Source organism: Diceros bicornis, chromosome 32, assembly GCF_020826845.1.
Source record: "Diceros bicornis minor isolate mBicDic1 chromosome 32, mDicBic1.mat.cur, whole genome shotgun sequence".
Taxonomy (NCBI): Eukaryota; Metazoa; Chordata; class Mammalia; order Perissodactyla; family Rhinocerotidae; genus Diceros; species Diceros bicornis.
Genome location: NC_080771.1, coordinates 27849055 through 27869136, shown reverse-complemented (window position 1 = coordinate 27869136; position 20082 = coordinate 27849055). Strand labels below are relative to the sequence as shown.

Here is a 20082-nt window from a genome sequence, read left to right as displayed (position 1 = left end):
ACCTCTTTGCTTAGGCTCCGTATGTGGTCTCTGTCACATGAAACCAAAAGATGCAAACTAAAACAAATACCATAATCAATGACCCTAAATCACCCACTGGACAGACATTATTGACCTCAATTTTTTCACAGAAAACTAATAACATTGTTTAAAGATAATAATTTATTTGCTCAAGGCCACACAGTAAATGGTGAAGCCATGGACTTAAACTTGGGTCTAACGCTTTTTTTCCATCATAACGGGAAAAAACAGGGGTATATCAAGCTATACATCTTCATAATTATGGTTTCCAGTGTTCTCTGAGATAACTTGATTTTCACCTGGAAATTTTTTTGGGGGGTGGCAATGACTGTGCCTGATGACTCAGGCCCGCATAGAGGATAATCTTCAGATGCCTCTCTTACCTAATTTTTATGTGGCTCTTAAACATTTGAGATCATTGCAAAAAAACAGTACTGGAAATTGCTTGACATAATGTTCTGCTAAGTAATGCTATTCTTCTCCAAGACTGGTATAATTTTAATAAATAAGACTTTTATTTCTTCTTCTCATACTAAATTATTAGTCACAGCCTAGGTTTAAAGGGTTATTACTGAGACATAGCATCCTGAAGCAATGACGGCAGAGGTTTGAGAAAGGGACCCTGAGAAACTCAAAACACAGGTTGAGGGATGTGATAGAAGATACAGGGAAATTTGGGAACAGTCTCCTTGAATAATAACACTTTCTTTCTTTTTTTTTTATATCTTTGGTTTATTAATTCCATAGTCAAGGTTTTTTGGTATTTTTTGTTTGTTGGCTTTGTTTTGTATTTTTGGTGAGGAAGATTGGCCCTGAGCTAACATCTGTTGCCAATCTTCCTCTTTTTGCTAGAGGAAGATTGTCTTTGAGCTAACATCTGTGGCAGTCTTCCTCTGTTTTGTGTGTGGGATGCCACCACAACATGGCTTGATGAGCAGTGCATAGGTCTACGCCCAGGGTCCGAACCTGCAAACCCCGGGCTGCCGAAGCGGAGCGTGCGAACTTAACCACTATGCCACCCAGCTGGCCCCTAACAACACTTTCATATATTTATTCAGCATAGTGCAGTTTACAATGTGCTTTCATACACGTCTCATTCTACCTTGTAACAACACCAGAAAGGCAAGAAATGCAGATATTATTATTCCCATTAAATAGATGTGACATTGAGACGCAGGTAAGAAAATTGACTTGTCAAAGACAATACAATTAGTACATGGCAGAGCTGAGACTTGAATCAAGGTCTTCAAACTCCTTGCTTATTGTATACCCCATGACACCATTAAATCTCAAATGCAAGTAAATCAAATGTTACTAAAATCAATAATTTCAAGATTCAGGGACAAGAAGACTAACACAAAATGGTGAGAGGAAACAGATGCAGGGTGCATGGGTTCCAGCTCCTGCACTGCCCTCAGTGAGCTGTCGGACCCTGGCTGAGTCTCCAAAGCCCTCCCCAGCTCTCATACTCTGTTTGCTTGATGGTCCTTTATCCTGTGGGCTCTATTTAAAATATTATCAAAATCAAAGCTTAGGTAGAGAGGGAGAGATGCTTGGTGGTCTTGGTAAAAGACACTGACTTGGGATACTTAGATTCTATCTAGAAGCTGAAGGACGGCAAGCTAGCCTTGGCCTCTACACTTTATTTTCTGTTATCCTTAAGTGATGGATGTCAACCCTATAAAGTCTCATGAGAGATGTTTAGCTGTCTCCATTTTGTGTTCTAGTAGTCACTCTACTAGAGTCTACCAGAGTCATCATCACCCAAGATGATGATGCTACATGTTAGGTACATGGTATGGGCCATTTTAATCTCCATTTTGTGCAAGAGGAAGGGGAGGCCTAGAGAAGATAAAGTACCTTGTCCAAGTAGACACCAGAACTGGGATATGAGCCCTTTTCGTATGACTTCCAAGCTTGAGTTTTTGACTGCTAGGCTGTCATTCTGCTACCTATAAACCATGGTAGGCTGCTGTGTATTCTTGTCCCCAAAGTTCATTGTTTGGGATCTGTTAATTTCTTTTGGATCTGCTAATGATATCAAATGAAGACACCAATGATTTCTTAAAGGATACCACTAAGCGGATGATGGAAGACTCAGCCCAGCAATAGTTTATTAATTTTCCAATTTGAGATAAAATTGGCCCAATGAAGGGTTGAGCAAAGAAGAGACAAGTAGATATGGAAAAAGTCTTTTATTCTCCAGGTGAAAGGAGGGCAGGGGTTGTTCATATGAAAGGATTTTAGATCTCTTGCCATCTTGATCCTTCCTCAGGTTGTCAGTATCTTCAGCATTGACCATGGGAATCCAAACATCGTCAGACCATTACACAAAGAAGTATGAGGAAAATCTCCCTCTTCCAGCAGCCTACTTATCTGTTGATGCAGATCTATCGAGTGCCATCATATCTTTTGATCTCACACTCAATAGAAATCCCAAGTCTTGTCCCATCATTGGTTTAATTAAGAGATAGCTGACCAAAGAAATAACCTTCAGAAACACATTGTTTTACTTACTGAAGTGATATTGTTGAGCACATCATTGGTTACAATATACATATATTTCTTCATGAAGACAGAGGAATTTCCCTCAAATCTCAGCACAAGGACTGGTTGTATGGCTCTTACAGGCTCACTACAGTGTATAACTGATTATATTTCTTTCTTTGCTTTGGCTATTAGGAAGTTCTGAGCCAAATTTGTAGCACCCTTCCCCACAAACTGCAGGGCTTTATACATTCATTCTCTACATCATCCTAATGCTCAACTTCATCTTAACTTACTGAATGCTTTGGAGTTCCCATTTTAAAAAATCTTAAACTCTATTACAGTGGTTCTCAAACTTTATTGTGCACCAAAATTCTCAGGAGGGCTTGTTAAAACATAGATTGCTGGGCCCCATGCCTGAGTTCCTGACTCAGTAGGTCTGGGGTGAGGTCCAAGAATTGGAATTTCTAACAAGTTTCCAGGTGATGTTGCTCTGCTGATCTGGGGACCACACGTAGAGTATTACTGCTGTATCATTTCTTTTAAAGCTGTTTCAAGAGCTTTTTGGAATGAGGCAAGGTAAAAATTAATAGACGATGATTAAACAGATAAGAAAATGAAAAGCTCTGTCATTGTCCTCTAGGGCAGTTGAATTTTTTGATTGTAGTCCAAAGGATTATATTTACCCTTGTTAAATGTGGTCTTATTAGATTAGGTTCATCATTCCAATTTGCCTGGCTCTTTCTTGGATCCTAATTCTTGCACCCAAAAACTTGGCTCTTCCTCCTGAGTTTGTATCCTCTGAAATGTGGTTATCATGCCATTGACTTCTATGTCCAAATTGCTGATAAAAATATTGGATAGGCTGTCACATTCCTGATTACTAAGGGTACGTGTGAAGACCAGGAAAGATGTCATGAAGGGAATTTAAAACACAGGACTAGCTGACGTGTTTTAAGTCTCTTCAAATCATGAGCTTTTATGATTCTACAAACTATTTCCAAGACACATTGAATTCATATGTAGCAAGTACTCAGTAAAGACCAGGAGGCCTCACTCTTTGTGGGTGATGGCAGTTAATCCCCCTGTCCCCATAGCAGTAATTGCTGCCCACAGGGGGCGCAGCCTGACAGAGCCTCTAGTTCAATCATTTTCTGGATGCATGTCAAGATCATCATGGTGTTTATTTTTTTGTTTTTGTTTTTTCCCTAAATATGCACATCCTGGCCCCAGCTCTGAGAATCTCTTTAGCCCAGGCACACACTCTCATGTGCCATTAGGATTGAGAAAAACTTCTCTAGTAGCCCAATGTCACCATTCTCACGAAGAATGTCCAAGAAGAGATGGACCCTTTCTGAGAAGGGTTCTCACATAGGACTTTGTGGTGGTTGGAGGGGCTCCCAAGAAGGTAATAGACATGTCGAAACCCCCATTCTAACTTCTCTGATGATGGGGATGGGAAGAAAAGGTATTATTTGTAGCTAGTAGTTGTAATAGATAACACTTATGGGGTGCTTACTATGTATCAGGCATCATGCTAAGTGTTTCATAAGCATGATATCATTTAATTTTTACAACAACCATAACAATGCTAAGAAATAAACGATATTACCCACATTCTACAGACTACAAAACCGAGGCACATTGAGATTCACAAAGTCAAGGTGTGAAAGCAAGCGAGGTGACTCCAGAGGCTGTGCTCTTGACTACTGTACTTTGCTCTCCTTTTGAGAGACCATCACTCAGTTTTCCTACTTACAAAGAGGAGACTTCTCAACTCATCTGTCACACTGAGCACTCGCTATAAGTATTGGATATCCAAAGTTAACAGAGGTCTCAAAAGTCTCATGGGGAAACAAAATCATAAAAGCTGATTACAATACAGTGTGACAAGTGGTTTTTATAAAAGTGTAGGCAGAGTGCTCACACAGCCATCAGAAGTGCTAACACACAAGATAACCATGAAGTTAAAACATTGACCCCCAGAAAGGTTTTCCCAAAGAATTGTTCTAGTGGTCCTCTGCAATCACCAAGGCTAAATTTAAATCCTTAGCTTTAGCTTTCTGGCTGCTCCTCCAGTGGAGTGCTTGACCTCCTTGAGCCTCAGTCTTCTCATCTCAAAAACGGGATAATAAGATGGTCACCCTGTGGGGTGTTGGTGTGGATTACATGTGACAGTACATGTAAAACAGAGTGGCTCACACACAGTAAGTGCTCAGGAAGTGCAGGCTGTTATCATTGTCATCACCACCACCACCACCACCACCATCATCATCACTATCATAGGAAGAAGGTGTCATAGGTCAGGTTCCCTGGGAAGCAGACTCTGAGACTGAGATTTGCATGCAGGAGGTCTGAGAGGGAGGGCTCTAGGGAACAACACCTGGATGGGGTTGAGGGAAGCCAGATTGGGTAGAGGGAGAAGTTGAACACTGACATAGTAACCAAAATGTCTCAATTCATCCATGGAAAGTTCCGGAGCTAGAATGGTCCCTCAAGTCATCATGAATCAAGGCAAGGGGATGGGACATTTGTACCCTGGCATCAACTAGTCATCAGAAGAGAGCTGCCCCCAGGTAGGGGGTGCAACCTTGGGCAAGGATGCTGCCTTCAGCTGAGAGCCATTCCTCAAGAGGAACACAGCTGGGAGCTGCCAGCAGCCACCACTCCCGGTAGCTGGGGGAATGAGTGCCTGGGTCCCGAAAGGGAGTTCTGGGTGATGCACCCCAGTATCCCCTACAATAGGGTTGTGTGATCCCTTCTTTGGATTTGTTCCCTCATGGTCACAGAGCAGTTGTCACTGATGGTAAATATTTATAGAGCTCATTTGCACAGTGGTCCCTGAGGAGGAAAGGTCTAGGGGATCTTATAACTAATGCTGGGAAGGCAGGAAAGAGAATTAGATCTTTAAAATGGGACCTGAAAGAATGAGACGAAAGGAAAAATGGAGGAAGTGAAGAGATCAAAGAACCAAGGAAGGGTCAGAGACTAAGAAAAAAGAGAAGGATCAAGGCAGATGAACTGTCAAAATATATGCGTGATTGTTAAATTGCTTGGGAAAATCCATGAAAAGTAGTAGTTCGGGGCTTTCTATATTTCTGTGGGAAGTTGGAGAATACAGAATGCTGGAGAAGACCTGGACATAAGGAGAACACTGTCAAATTCCAAAGGAGAAGTTTGGAATTCCCTCAGCTTGGTGGGCATCAATGACCCAGCATCCATGGCAGCCCCTGCCAGCTCTAATTGGAGCAAGCAGGTCTAATACGAGGCTTTGCTCGGAGCAAAAGCAGCACTGGAAGGTGCACCCGTCTTTATTCTGTTCTCGTCTTGCTGCTGATGTGTTAATCAAAGCATTTAACTCCAAATCGAAGTCGGGGCAAAGGAGCAGATGTTTGAGTCATTCTCTCATTTCCCCAGAACTGAAGTTTTTGTTTTTGTTTCTTTATCTCAGCTGATAACTTGAAAATGCCTAGGACAATAAGCCTTGATCTCAGAAAATCTTGCTCCTAATTTTTTTTTTTTCCTGCAGGGGGTGGGGTGGGGGGAGGGTTTGTTTAAGCACCTGTTTTGTTATCTCAAGACTGTAAGAATAGACTGATACAAATCTGCTATGGAAGGAAAAACACTCATTGTCTAAAACAAGGACACTTTTTTTGCAAATCTCAAATGGCATCTCCCATTTGAAAATAGCTAGAAGTGTTCTGGATGGACCTCAGGATGAAGAAGCCACCTGTGCTCCATCAGAGTTTGGAAAGAGTGTGTTAAGGATACTGAGATTCTTCTCTCCCCATCACTGGCCTGTGGCTCCTGACACTACTCCCCTCAGTGTCTGGCTCCACGTGACCCTGCCTACCCTCTCTAACCACTATTTTTAGATAAACAGACCACTGCAGCCATATGAGACTTAGGAAGTTCTCTGACACATCTGATGTTTTTCATAATCTACCACTTTACTTATTAAGTAAATAATGCTGTTGTTGCCCCACCCAGATCCATTTATCCATAAAATTCGAACTGATGATGAGGGCGATAAGGCTATAGTTGAACAAGTCTGTTTTATTCCCTCTGAGAGAGGAAATATATTCAGATCATATGTCCAAATTAGTATTCAAAGCACACTTCAGTAGTATTTCAAACACAGAACAAAATGGCCAAGGAGCTATATATTGAGAATCTAAGTATCAAGAGCTGGTTTTCAACAGAAACAGGAAAGCATGGTACAAATGGGTCCAAAACAAGTTCTCCTTGATGCCAAGACTAACTTCTTGAGTTTTGGGCCTGGAGTTATTTATTTACGCTCAACCTTTCCTGGGGACACTAGGTATTCATTCCTAAGAAGGTTCCTGGAAAGGTTAAAATCTCTCTGCTCCATGTTAGATGTTGACCAAGCCATTGACTTCAAACCAGCCAGGTGCCTGGCAGTGACTAGTTATGTAGAACATTCAATGTAATCCAATTTAAATTCAATAGACCCTCCATGATTTGGGGCTTGGCTCGGCACTAATGTTACAACAATGACAATGATGTCTCTGCTTCCCAGGAGTTCAGAGATCAACAAATAAATTACTACCTAGTACGACAATTCCTAATCAAGAGTTGTATCACCAACAAGAGGTGATACAAGGGTCTTAGGTAGCATAGAGAGGGCAGTTATTAACTCATTGTGCAGGAATCACAGAGGCTTCCATGGAAAGTATCACTTAGGAATGGGTGTGCCCTTTGTTCCCATTCTCTCAACCTCTCCAGCCTCATCCCACCTCTCCATGGAGGGGAGAAGGCAGTGCCAAACAGTGCAAAATGGTTACTGCTTGACTTGTCACTGGAGCCCCAGAGTGTCCCCATAGGGAAATAGTCCATTTTTGCTATAACATGATAGTTATCTCCTAAGCCATTGCTGCTAATACAAACAATGTTTAGTAAAACAGTTGTTTTAATAGGAAAAATGGGGTGAAAACTAGAGCAGCATTCACCAATAGAATATTCTGCAATGATGGAAACGTTCTGTATCTGTGCTGTCCAATATGGCGGCCACTAGCCATATGTGGCTACTGAACACTTGAAATGTGGCTAGTGTGGTTGAAGAACTGAACTTTTAATTTTGGTTAATTAATATTTAAATTTAATTAGCCTAAGAAGGAGGCAGTAGCAGAATCACTACCGTACTGTCTTCCCCATAGACTATGAGCAACTCCAAGACAAAGAGTTTGTCTTAAAATCCATCTTTCAATGTTTACTACTTAGCACAGGGCACATTCTAGCCTTACAAACAATGATTCCTCCACTGAAAGTGTAAGAAGGAAAATACCTAGGAGTGATTCAAGCTCTTTCCTTCCTTCTTCTAGCTAAAGGGAATTCTCTCTTAGCTGTGCTCGGCCGGCAGCCTTGTTGTGCACGCTGGTGTATCAGTAAGGGGGAGAACTGAGAAGATCACAGACCTGCTTGATTGATGTGCTTTGGGAAGAGTAAAGATTTACTCTAGGAAGACAAAAGAATAGATGTGAAAAGTGAGCAAAGATAGATGCAAAAGACAAGAGATAGCAGGGGCAGGGTTTGAGGGTCTGGGAGAGTTTGGAGAGCACAGAGAAAGTCTGGAGGGAGCAGGAGGCATCGTGGGGAAGTAGATGGGAAGAGAAAAATTTTAAGAAGTTTTTCTCTGTAGCATGAATGGATTCAGTTTTGGCATCTTCTAAAGGACTCAATAGAATGTGACCGCTTTTCAATTATATTGAAAGTTGGGCTTCTATATTGAAAGTTTGCTCTTGAGAGCAAAAGGGCCCAGCTACAGCAAGGATACAAAAGGAAAAAAGAAGAATAGGAAAAGGAAAGAAAAACGTTAAAAAAGCAACAGGAAGAAGTTGAGTCTCCCACAAGTGCTGCTGGCTGATGACACAGATGTTGAGGCTCCAAGGGGGTGGGAGGGTGAACACTGCCTTCACTATTTATTTCATATGAAGCAGCAGGCCCAGAGGCATGGACCATCTCCTCTGTGGTCAGACAGAGAAGGTTCTCAAGGATCGGAAGGCAGATAAACCTGAAAGGACTGCTTTGGGAAGATGGGCACGTTGCTAGCTGTGTTACACATTACACACCCCAGGTTCTGGCTGAGTCAGAGTTTTTTATAAGGTCCTCAGTGGGAACAATTTTAGGGAGTTTAGCTGGGAGGATAAAGAGAATCCAATTACAAAGTCACTCAGACCAATTGGAGGAACGGTGGGTTTAATAGCTCCCATTAGCTGATTGAAAGAGGCGTGGCATGGATAAATGAAAAGCAATTCTTTCTGATGTTAGACAAGGGAGCTTTCTTTTAAAAGAAAGTCTGTAACTTGACGGATAGTCCATTTAAAGAAGCAAGCGCGTCTGCGTTGGGAGGAAGGGGAGGGGGCCACGTGGAGGCAGTTTGAAAGCCTCATCCGAGTTCACTGCAGAATTCAGACCCTCTGGGCCAGCTGGTCTGCCTCACTATGTATCTATTTGCATGAAGAGTAGATAAACCTTCTGGGGGAAAGAAAAAAAACTCGTCCTAAAGGAAATGTGAGTTGGAGAATATAAGCCTGGATGAAGAAGCCTGTCGCAATATGAGAGGAAGGCTGTATTCTAAATGTGGTATTTGCTGCTACTCAGATGGCCCTTCAACTCCAGGGGTTGTATTTAGGACAGAGCAGTGAAAGGTGGGTGCAAAATGAGTGATGATAAGGCCCTGGAGAGAGACAAACCCCAGCTCAGATCCAGGCTCTCTTTGTCTTATTAGCTGTGTGATCTTCAGCAAGTTCCCTCACTGCTTTGATCCTTTCCTCATCTGTAAAATGTTTGGTATCATAGAAATTCCTATAAAACACCTAACAGAGTGCCTGTGGCACACAGGATCCTCAATAAAGGTCATTATGATCATAATGGTGATAAGTAATTAATGACAAGAGTGTCATTATTATTAGCGCCAAACAGCAGGAGCATTAATACATAAGATGACATATGCTGCTTTATAACCAGTATTGAGTGGAAAGGGGGCCACAGCCTAAGCAGATGGCCAGACTCCACGTGGGATGCAGAGGAAATGGGGAGATGGATGGGTGGCTTCGGTGTACGGTAAGAGGAGCAGAAAAGGGCGATTGGAGAGGGTCCGAATCAATGTGGGAACCGGGAGAACTGTGTTGCTGAGTGCCCGTGGAACCTCCCTAGGAAACCCTTGCAACTATCTGGGAGGTATAGAAGGGTGGGGGTCCTGATACCTACAAAGGAAGGTAGGAACAGAGTCATGGGCTTACTGTTTGTCTTAAAAGATTAGTTTTTTTTCTTTCTTTTTTTTTTTGTTTGGTGAGGAAGATTGGTCCTGAACTAACATCTGTGCCAATCCTCCTCTACTTTGTATGCGGGACGCTGCCACAGCCAGGCTTGAAGAGTGGTGCATAGGTCCATGCCCAGGATCCGAACCAGCGAACCCCAGGCTGCTGAAGCAGAGCGCGTGAACTTAACCACTATGCCACCAGGCCGGCCACAAAAGATTAGTTTTTTTTTAATAGTTTGAAATATATTTATTTTCCAGTTTTATTGAGATGTAATGGACATATTAACATAACATTATATTAGTTTAAGGTGAACAACATAATGAATTGACATATGCATATGTTGCAAAATGGTTACCACAATAAGTTGACTTTAGTTAAATGTTGTTTTAACATCCAGGCTGGTGGGGCCTGGGGTTGGCAGGTACACAAGCATCGCAGGAATGCTTGAGTAAGTGCTCCTGGAATAACAATCATCAGAAGCCACATGGTGGGCTCTCTAGAGCTCTGGCCTCCAGCACTTAGGGAGCCGATGTCAATAAGGAGAAAATTACAGAGCATCTTGAGCAGTCAGAGACCCACATTTCCCAGCCGAGGGAAAGTTGTTATTAAAGAGTTCAAAAAGTGAACTTCTGGTTTCAAGAGAACAGATTGTGTTAAGGAGAAGTAAACCTCTCTGAAAACAGGGCTCCTCTGTGTTCTCTCAAGGCCTCACCAAAGACCCGCACGCTGGAGAGATTTAGGCTTCTTATTGGAGAAGGCTGAGATGACACAGGGGAGCTGGAAGCCACACTGGGGTGGACTGGCCACTGTTTGTAACAGGAAAGTCGTATTTATAAGCAACACAGCAATTTCTGCAGAAACGTATACCTAACATTTTGGGGAAAGTCGGTAATATCATCTCCTAAACGCTTATTGAGTGCCTACTATTAAACAAGCTTGGCGTTCATCAGTTAAACAATAAAGTTTCTGGAGTTTCCATGATTGCCAAAGAGATTTAAAAGACAATGGGCCTCAAAGCTGAAAATATTATATATGTTATTTAATGTGATTCAATAACTTTGTACTGAGAAATCTAAGGTCCCGGGATAGGGAGTGGAGCTGCCTTCTCCAGTCCCCTCTCTGATTGTTCACTTTATCTGGGTGAAGAGGAGAGTCTCCCATCCCCCATGAAGGCTACCATTTTGATCAGTCCAGTGTGTTTCTTACTCCCATCTTCTGGTAACTGCCCTCTATTCCTTTTAGAGTATCTACCGCCTTCCAACACACACACACACACATACACACACACACACACACACATACACACACACACACACACACACACACTTCACGTGTTCCTGGTGGGGCTATCAAGCATAATGACCCATTCTTCTAGGTCAGGATAGGAGGTCGTGAGACACAAATGTGGCCAATCACAGCACCTCATTCCATTGGGCCAGATAGAGAGAGAGACAGATCCAGGGGCTGGGATGTGATTCATGAAGAGCCAATCAGATTCCTACTTTGATATACGAAAATTGGGAGAAAAAGCTCTCTTTGCACTGGGGCTTGCAAAACTGGCACAAGGCAGCTGGGGCGAAAGGCCGCCATCTTTCCTAGTCTCAAGAAGGAAGCTCATTGCAGTAGGAGCACACAAAGCTAACTGGTGGGGAGAGAGAAGATAAAAGATGGAAAGGGAGAGCCTAGAAGTCCAGGGACAAATTCATCATGCTGGTCAGCACGGCTGAAATAAAGAAAAGAGAAGTCAGAGCAGAGTGACTGGTCTTCCTTTTGAAGATCTCTAAGCTTGGCCCAGCTTCTGACACAGTAGAAGCACCACACATTTTGGTTCTGCTTCCTCTCTTGTTCCTTCAGGAATTCATCTGGATCTTCTTGTTTATGTCATGGCATGGTGGCACATCCTGTCTGGGCTACTTTTGATGTTAGGGTCCTATAGCCTTTGGGAGAGACGTGTAGAGTCTGTATAGGGACTCCATTCAGAAAACTTTATGAAGTATTGAGGGATTTTCTAATGTCCTATTTCTTTGCATCTCCTCCCCGCCATTAAAATATACTAAACATATACCATATGACAAAGACTTCATTCATTCAACAAATACTAAATGTGCCAACATCATTGCTATATACTTTAGACGTGTTATCTCTTTGTACTCTCACAGAAGAAAATTTACTCCATGGGTACTATAATTATACCCACATTACAGATGAGCAAACTGAGGTTTCAAAAGACTAAGTCATTTTCCTAAAGCTACATAGGCTGCTAAAACGATCAGATCCAGGATTTGAATCCAGGTCTGCTTCTCTTTAAACATCAACTATTGTATAACCAAAAAGCATACTGCCTCCCATCCAGTTTGGGTGTTTAAGTCAGTGCCAGTCCAAGAAATGAATCATTATCAATCCTCTCACAGAAGATAAATTATCCTGCATCAGACTCGGGGGACCACAGCCATTTAGAGAAGTCAGGAGATAACATGTCTAAAAAAAGTCTAGAGAAGTCAGTAAGAGGACCAAGTGCTTTAACTCGCCTGGGGGGTTCTGTTTGGGAAAGCGCTGGTTAGCATGTCCCTGGCTCCAGAATAATGCTGGGGATAAGATGTGGCTGAAGGATCAAGGGTCACTGAAGAAGACTGAAGACAGAAACTCACAGCTTGCTATCATCAAGAAAATATCACGTTCAAAGATGAAACAGTCATTTTTACTGGAGCATCTTTTTTGTCTCCTGGGCCTTCAAACATTACATTTACTCATTTGAATACCATGGCTCCAACTGATTTTCTGTAGGAAATCACACACAGAGGAATCAAACTAATTTGAGATTACATGCCTGCTTCCCTTTCTGACGAAGAGTCTCTTCTTGTTTCTAATTAAACTTTTTCTTCTATGACAAATGCCAAGATGCCAGAAAAGATCCCTAATAAGAATGAGAAGTGCCAAAAACTAAGGGTCATGGATGCTAGTTCCCCATGCCTGGGTGAGCTCGTTGTCGGTGTTGAATGTCAGCAGTGTGCCCAAAGGTCGTGGGATTTTGGTTCCTTTGAATGAGAGTGAACCCAACTCCAGAGGCTGGGCTGTTTCACACACCCAGCTATGAGAGAAATCCCTGCTGACACTCATGAGTGGGTATGCAGAGGGCTGGAGTGAGGGTAGCATTAGATCAGTCCCATTCCATTCCCAACCCCGGGAATGAGATTCAAAAGCCAGCACCCTACTCCCTGCTGCCAGTGTGGTTTGGTGGGAGAACAGCAGGACGAGGAGCCAGAGGATGGCCATCAAGGCCCAGTTGTGTCTTCTGCAGTGACACAGCAACTTCTGCAGAACTTGCCTTGTTCTGCAGAAGTCAAGGAAAATATCCTTTACTGAGTACCCACTATGCACAAGGAGCAGTCAAGACTTTCACAGACTCTCAGCCAGTCTTCATAACAACACCAAAAAGTGGGCATTACTACCATGCTGAGGATGTGGGCAAGTTGCAAGTGCTGTTTGCTTAAGATCACACAGCCATGGTGAGGTAGAGTTAGGGTCTGAACTCAGATCTTTGGAGCTGCTCACTATTTCCACTTCATCCCTGAGTCCCTTTTTCCTCTCTTAGAAAGTAAGGATGATAACCTAATGGGGTTGTGAGGGTCAGATGAAAAATGGACGAGGATAATAGGCTTTGTTGCTGCAAAGATGCCGCAAGTGGAGGGTAGGGTGAGCATGATTATCAGTCCTCATTCCCTTCGCCCATCATGAGCCACCTGCCATTGGTTTCTGACCAGCACCAGGATAACTAAGATCAGGCTGCTGTTTATGGGAACCTGCTATATGCCAGATGTTCTAGAAGATGTTCTATACTTTCATTTTCTATGAAATAGAAGAATCACTGATTCTGGGCTTGCTTTCTTCCTCGAATTGCTGGGGAGACAAGAAATCCATTTCATTATGGGATGAAGAGCAGGCGTTGTCACCATCCCCAGCCCTTACCAGGGAGGACACAGTTAATGGGAAAATGCAAACTTTGATGAATAAGAAAGACCCCTGAAGTAGCATTTCTATCTTCTCATCACCAAATGGAGCTCAATGTGACTCAGCACAGAGTCATCCTTTCCTATCAAATCCTGATATCTCTATCCAACACAGGGTGATTCAGAACGCTTTATTCCAATCTCCATGCCAGAGTGGCTCCTGGCATGGGAATTAGAGATCCTCCAAGCAATTTTTCAGTTTTACAAACCTCTGTGTCACTTACCTTCATGCACTCCATTTGTTTATTTGAATAAACACAGAGAAGATCATACTGGCCATATTTCATCGGATTGACCTTATCAGTGACAGTTGAGTGCTGTGTTGTTTTGGGACATCCTACACTCAAGCTGCCAATGTAGCAACAGCCCAATAGAGGCCGAGGGGCCAGAAGAAGGAACTCGAACGTCTTGAGTGGATCCCAGGAGTGGTGATTGTGTTTAATCAGCAAGGGTATTCTGGGCCAACAGTCATAGCAATTTGATCCTAGGTGGATCCCTGAAGTGTTCCACATCAGAAATGCAGGGAAAGTGGATGTGGTTCAGAAACGCAATGGCCACTTTTGGGGGGAAGGTGGCACCGTGCAATTCTGAGTCTCATCAGTTATACTTCAAATCAAATGTATTCATGGTTCTTCGTATTCCTGATTCCAGCCTTTGCGTCTGCCTGCCTCCCTGTGTCTCGTGGTCTCTCACTGTCTCTCTGTTCTCTCTCTCTCTTTTGTGCCTTTGTCACTGTGACTCTCTGACTTTCTGACTTCCAAATGTGAAGAGTCCAGGAACGAGGCAGACTTGGATTTCCACACGGCTCTTCCACTTAGCAGTCTGTGATCTTAACACGGCTCTTAATGTCAGTTTCCCCCTCTTTACAATGGAGATGGTAATACTGATCTTGTTGAGCCGCCATTAGGATAAAATGAGACGAAGAGTATACAGCAGGCAGCTCAGTTCCTGGCTCATAACAAGCGCTCAATAAATGTTAGTTTCCCCCCCATCTCCAGTGTAGTTTACCCTCATGAAATATTAGAATCCCACCAATCTGTTGGCTTTCCTCTAGTGTGGCCTGCCCTCGGCCCATTTTCCGATCAGCCAATGGAGCCATAACTGGCTGGAACCATTTTTCATGCAGTTGGTCTCATTCCAGCAGTTCCACGTGGCCTCTTGCTGTAAATCAGTCTGGGAAAATAAATGTCCCCAATCCATTAGTGCCTTTCCACCCAAGCCAATCTGAGCCACAAACCAGACAAGGCTTGTTAATGGCCACTTAAATACATTTCTGCAGGCCAGCCTGGAGACCCTCAGCTTCAAATCCTACCAGCTCCTGTCCAAGAGAAGCTCCACTGTGATAACACTGCTGGCAGCAAAGGTGTAGATTTGACCCTTATCAGTTAGGGGGGACCACATACCCTGGTTTGTGTAGAACAGTCCCAATTTGCTCCTGCTGTCCTAGAGTAATTATTAATAGTGCCCCTTTCACTCTCAAAAGAGTTCTGGGACATCTATGGATTGAACTCCTAAGAGTTCAATGACAAACTATGGAGAGTATCTACGTAAACCAAGAATAATAGTTTAAGTAATAATACTTATCATTTATTGACCGGTTGTTTTGTGCCAGACACCATCTTAAAGGTCACAGAGGAGTAAGGAACATGTTCAAGGTCAAGCAGTGCCTCACTGGATCCCTTTCACTGGGCAGTGCACCCTTTCCCCTACTGCTGGGAGAGCTGGCTGCCCATGGCTCAGAGCAGCCCCCTTTCCCTTCCAAGTGGAACTACCCTCAGTCAAATGGAAGCCACTTCTGCTTGAGAGGTTCCATGCCCCCACTCAGGAAGCAGCCCACAGCCCATAACTGACTGACAAGAAGGTGGGGGCGGGGTGCACAAAAGGCTTCCCCCATTGCTTCAAGGTCAGATTGACTCTGTGGAACAACTCATGCTCCCAAACTTCCAGTGGATCCGAAGGTGGGGGCGGGGTGCACAAAAGGCTTCCCCCATTGCTTCAAGGTCAGATTGACTCTGTGGAACAACTCATGCTCCCAAACTTCCAGTGGATCCAGCTGAGACCAATCCTTGCTTAGCTCCTTCCCCTGCCCTATCTGCTCCCATTCTCCTGAAAGCACCCTCAGTAAAGCACTTACAAAAGCATCCCTGTCTCAAGCTCTGCCTCCAGGGGACCAGACCCAAGACATCCAGTTAGCACGTGACAGAGCTGGGACTCATGTCTAGGAAGGTCTCACTCTTAATTACTAAGCAGATGTGACATGATATTGCCTACATTATATACACTATATACATTATATAAAATAATGGCCTCCAAGTTATCAGGTCACCAAGAAATATACATCATGTAGGTATAGATATGACAACAACAATGATGGCAATAACAACACTACTTATTTAGTGCTGACAGTGGACCAGTCTCTTTCATGTATCTGATCCTCTCAACACCGTGAGACTCATCTTATTATCTCCATTTTGCAGATTAGGTATGGAAAGCTTGGAGACGTTAAGAGATATATCCACTGAGGTCACATAGATAGGAAGTGTTGGGGCTTGGGCCTACATCCGGTTCCATCTTTCTTCAAAGGCCCATGTGCTTTTTCCGCTTGGCCACTTAAATCACCTTCTGTGCAAACTGTTCAATGAATAGTTGATGAAACGGGTTCCTCATCAAAGCTGATGTCCCTGTAACAATGCAGACAGAAGACTCTACTATCTCTCCCACCCCACACTCCCTGCAGTGGCTCCTTTTGAGCTGCATTTGACCATCGTGTCTTCACTTTGGGGGGAAAGCCATATGACTCTGGGAATAGCCAGAGAGCGTTCCCTTAAGCCAGACACAAAAAGATCAAAGGAGCTATATTCATTGAGGAAAGGAAGAAAAGCAAGCTTACATGCAGGAGGTCCAGAGAGGTAATCACATTTCTTGTGGCTTTTCCATGGAAGGAGACACAATAGAATAAAAGGAAAACAGCAGAGCTTTAAGGAGAGACAGATCAGGATTCAAATCCTAACTCCATCTATGTGATGTTTTGGGGTAAATTTTGGCAAGTATTTGGCAAACTCAACATCTCCAAGCCTCAATTTGCTCTACCATAATGCGTATCTCATTGGACAATAAATGAGAGAGAGTAAATGAGATAAAATATGGATTTCCCCCATCTCTTCTATTTCCATAAAATTTATAGAGTAACCAACATGGACCCTCATTCCAGGTCTGAATAATACTAGCTCAGATGGACTATGCCTTAGTCCCAAGCAAAAAGCATATCCTACTTGATGATAAAAGGTTTCCATTAAAAATAGATAGCAGATAAAAGGGGGACCTTCACCCAGGAGGCCACCAGCTGATTCATAAAAATAAAGAATGAGTCATCGTGGCTCCCAAGGCTAAACTTACAATCAATGGGCATCTTTGACCAGCCAATCCCAGCCCATTGGAGGCAGAAGGGCCCAGCGGTCAATCTTCACAAACCTATTCCAATCCCCCCTTGCAAAACTGATGAACTCTGCTTCCAGCCTGGGGAAAGAAAAATCAATCGGAGCCCTTTGCAATACCAGATTCCAAATGCTCCCCATGCCTGGTTGGCTGGGGTGGGGGATCTGCAGTGATTCCATTATGCATGTGTGTATGTTTGTGTGTGTGTGTGTGTGTGTGTGTGTGTGTGTATGTACAGCTCCAATGAAGAACAGGCTTGTGTGTCTGGTTTTGAAAATCAATCTCCTGGCCTTCATCTTGACATTTACTATTTCAGAATGCTTCAGTTGCTATCAGCATCTATGCAGTTAGCAGAAGGCTAGAGAATGTAGACCTATTTGTCCTGCAGATGATGTTCTTTTCTTTAAAAAGCAGCTTCAGCATTTTCACTCTCTGAATATACACTCTGACAAAGAGCCCTACACACACACACACACACACACACACACACACACACACAATATTTTTGATCAGTGGTTAGGGAAGGAGAATCATCAATACATGGTTTTAATCTTGCTAGGCAAACAGACGTTCTTCCACCAGCAAGTGAAGAAAAATAATGACTCAACAATCCTCCTCCAAGAGTCTTTCCTCAATCCACTTATTCAGCAATAACTTATTCACTCAGCAATAACTTATTTAGGATGCGCTGTGTGCCAAGCACTATGCCAGGCATCGGGGATTTATTGGTGAAAAGGGCAGCTGTAAGCTCTGCCTTCTGGGATCAATCAGCTTGGTTCAGCAAGAGTAACAAAATAGAACTGTAAAGGACCTCGCAGTTTACAAAAACCTCTTCCTTTACCCTGAATTCCCCAGAGAGAGGCCGAAGAGTCATGTTTAGAGTCAAATATGACCAGCTACACAGACGAGGAGCGAGCCAGAGATCAGCGCCTGCTTCTCTCCCCAGCTGCCTTCCAGTCTGGCAATGAAACCTGCCCTGCTCTCAGAGAAGTGAAGGGGAGGGGAATCTCCTTTGCATTTTTCTTGCCTTGAAATATGTTCCTAGATTCTAGGTTTGGGGGTCTAACTTGGATACCAACTGGTGAGCTGGCTGCTGCTTTAGGGAGCAGAGCAGTGTCTGCTGGGGGCTTTAAAAAACAGAGATGGGAAAGGATGGGTTCATCTCACTGTGTTAACAGCAAGTCTCCCTTATGAGCTTCACACACTGCTGTATAAGTAACTCAGAGCGTCGGGTCCAGTAAACTTTCCCGGGTAAGCCTCCCTCTCCAGAACTTTGGGGGAATGATCATATAAGGACAGCACACAGAGAGGCTTAAACACTCCAGGGGGAATCCCAGCCGGGTGTGGGTCTGAACTTCCGCCAGGAGGAGTGGGGAATAGAAGGGTAGTGGAAATTGCTGAGCTCTTTCTGAGATGGGAGCCTGCGTTCGGAGAAGATTATCAGTTGTTTTCTGTTTGTTTTTCCTCTTCGGAGAAACATAGAAGATGCTAGTGGGGAAGAGGGAGGGTTAGACTGCAGCCTTGGCCTCACTCCTCACTAAGCTTAGATGCTTGGAGCCTAAACTCCTGCTTCCCAGTTCCTTTTCTCATACCAGGCCACAAGGAGGGAAGTGTGCAGAAGCCGGGAGGAAGGACCATTTCCCCAGCCCTGCACCTATCCCCAGCCCCATCAGGACAACAGCATAGAGGTTAAAAAGATCGAGTATCAAATCCTGGCCATGCCACTTAGTGGCGGCAGAGGGATCTTGGGCAAATCACTACTCTCTGAGCCCTGGTTTCCTCACGTGTAACGGGGGATAACGATGGTACCTAACTCATTGGGTCCCAGGAAGTATTAAATAAGATCGCACACGTAACACTCTAAAAACGATGGCTGGTACACAGTAAGCCAGCGGTTATTATTTTTTAACCGTATTATCAGCAAACCCCCTCTCCTGGCAGCTGACGTGTCCTACCCGACAGAGAGCTCCCGCAGCACAATCTTCCAGACCCCGAGTGCTGGGAGCCACCATGCACCCCCCTCCCACGAGCCCACAGTCTCCTCCGGTCACCCCAAGATCCGGCTTGAGGAGAGCGAGGGCCACCTCTCAGCATCCTCCCCAGCATCCGCCGGCCGCGGGCGGCGGGGAGGCTCTGAGAGCCGGGTGGGGGCGCGGAGGGGGCGCCCACGGAGGCTCTTCCCCGGACAGCGTCCCCGCCGAGGCTCTGCCACCCCCTCCCCGGGAGCGCCGAGCGCGCATAGAGAAAGAGAAAGCGCGGATACTGGACCAGGCTTTGACGCGGATCTTGAGCTCGCCGTCCTGTGGCTCGGGCATGGCCTTCCTGGTGACCCGCAGCTTGTTAAGCCCCCCGAAGCCGGCCAGCACCACGGCGCGCATCTCCTGGGCGTCCCCGAGTCGGTGGGAGCCGCCGCCGCCCTCCGCCGGCTCCTTGCCTGCTTCTTTCTCGATCATTTGCTCCGTCTCCTCCGCCTTCTCCACGCCTTCCTTGGCCATGGCGAGCGGGGGCGCGGGATGCTCGGGCTGCGGCGGCTGCGGCGCGGGGGGCTCGGGCTCCTCTCCCGCGGGTTCCTCCTGTTGAATGTGGGATGCTCGGCTGTGCAATGGCTGCAGCCCCTGCGAGCCGCGCCGCGGTCCACAGCCTCCGCCGTAATCCTCGCAAGAGCCGCGGCCCCGCCGCCCCACCCCGCTCCCCACCTCTCTTCCCTACTCAAGCGAAGCTTCAACTCCAGTTTCTGAACCAGTCTCCAATCAGGCTCTTGATCCCAGCCCCACAGCCCAGAGTTGTCCAAGACTCGTGAATTAAACACCCAGAGAGGCCGCCTTGTCCTCCGCTGTGGGCGCAGTACT

The 20082-nt window shown here is 44.8% G+C and overlaps 1 protein-coding gene across 1 annotated transcript in view; it reads right to left on the bottom strand.

Annotated features, from left to right (window-relative positions):
* Positions 1–19779, bottom strand: part of VAT1L (vesicle amine transport 1 like) — a 145149-nt gene extending 125370 nt beyond the window's left edge. The window contains exon 1 of the mRNA XM_058528329.1: positions 19502–19779. Coding sequence (XP_058384312.1) covers positions 19502–19728 — 227 coding nt within the window. The 5' untranslated portion in view covers positions 19729–19779. The remainder of the gene's footprint in view (positions 1–19501) is intronic.
* Between the last annotated feature and the right edge of the window lie 303 nt (positions 19780–20082).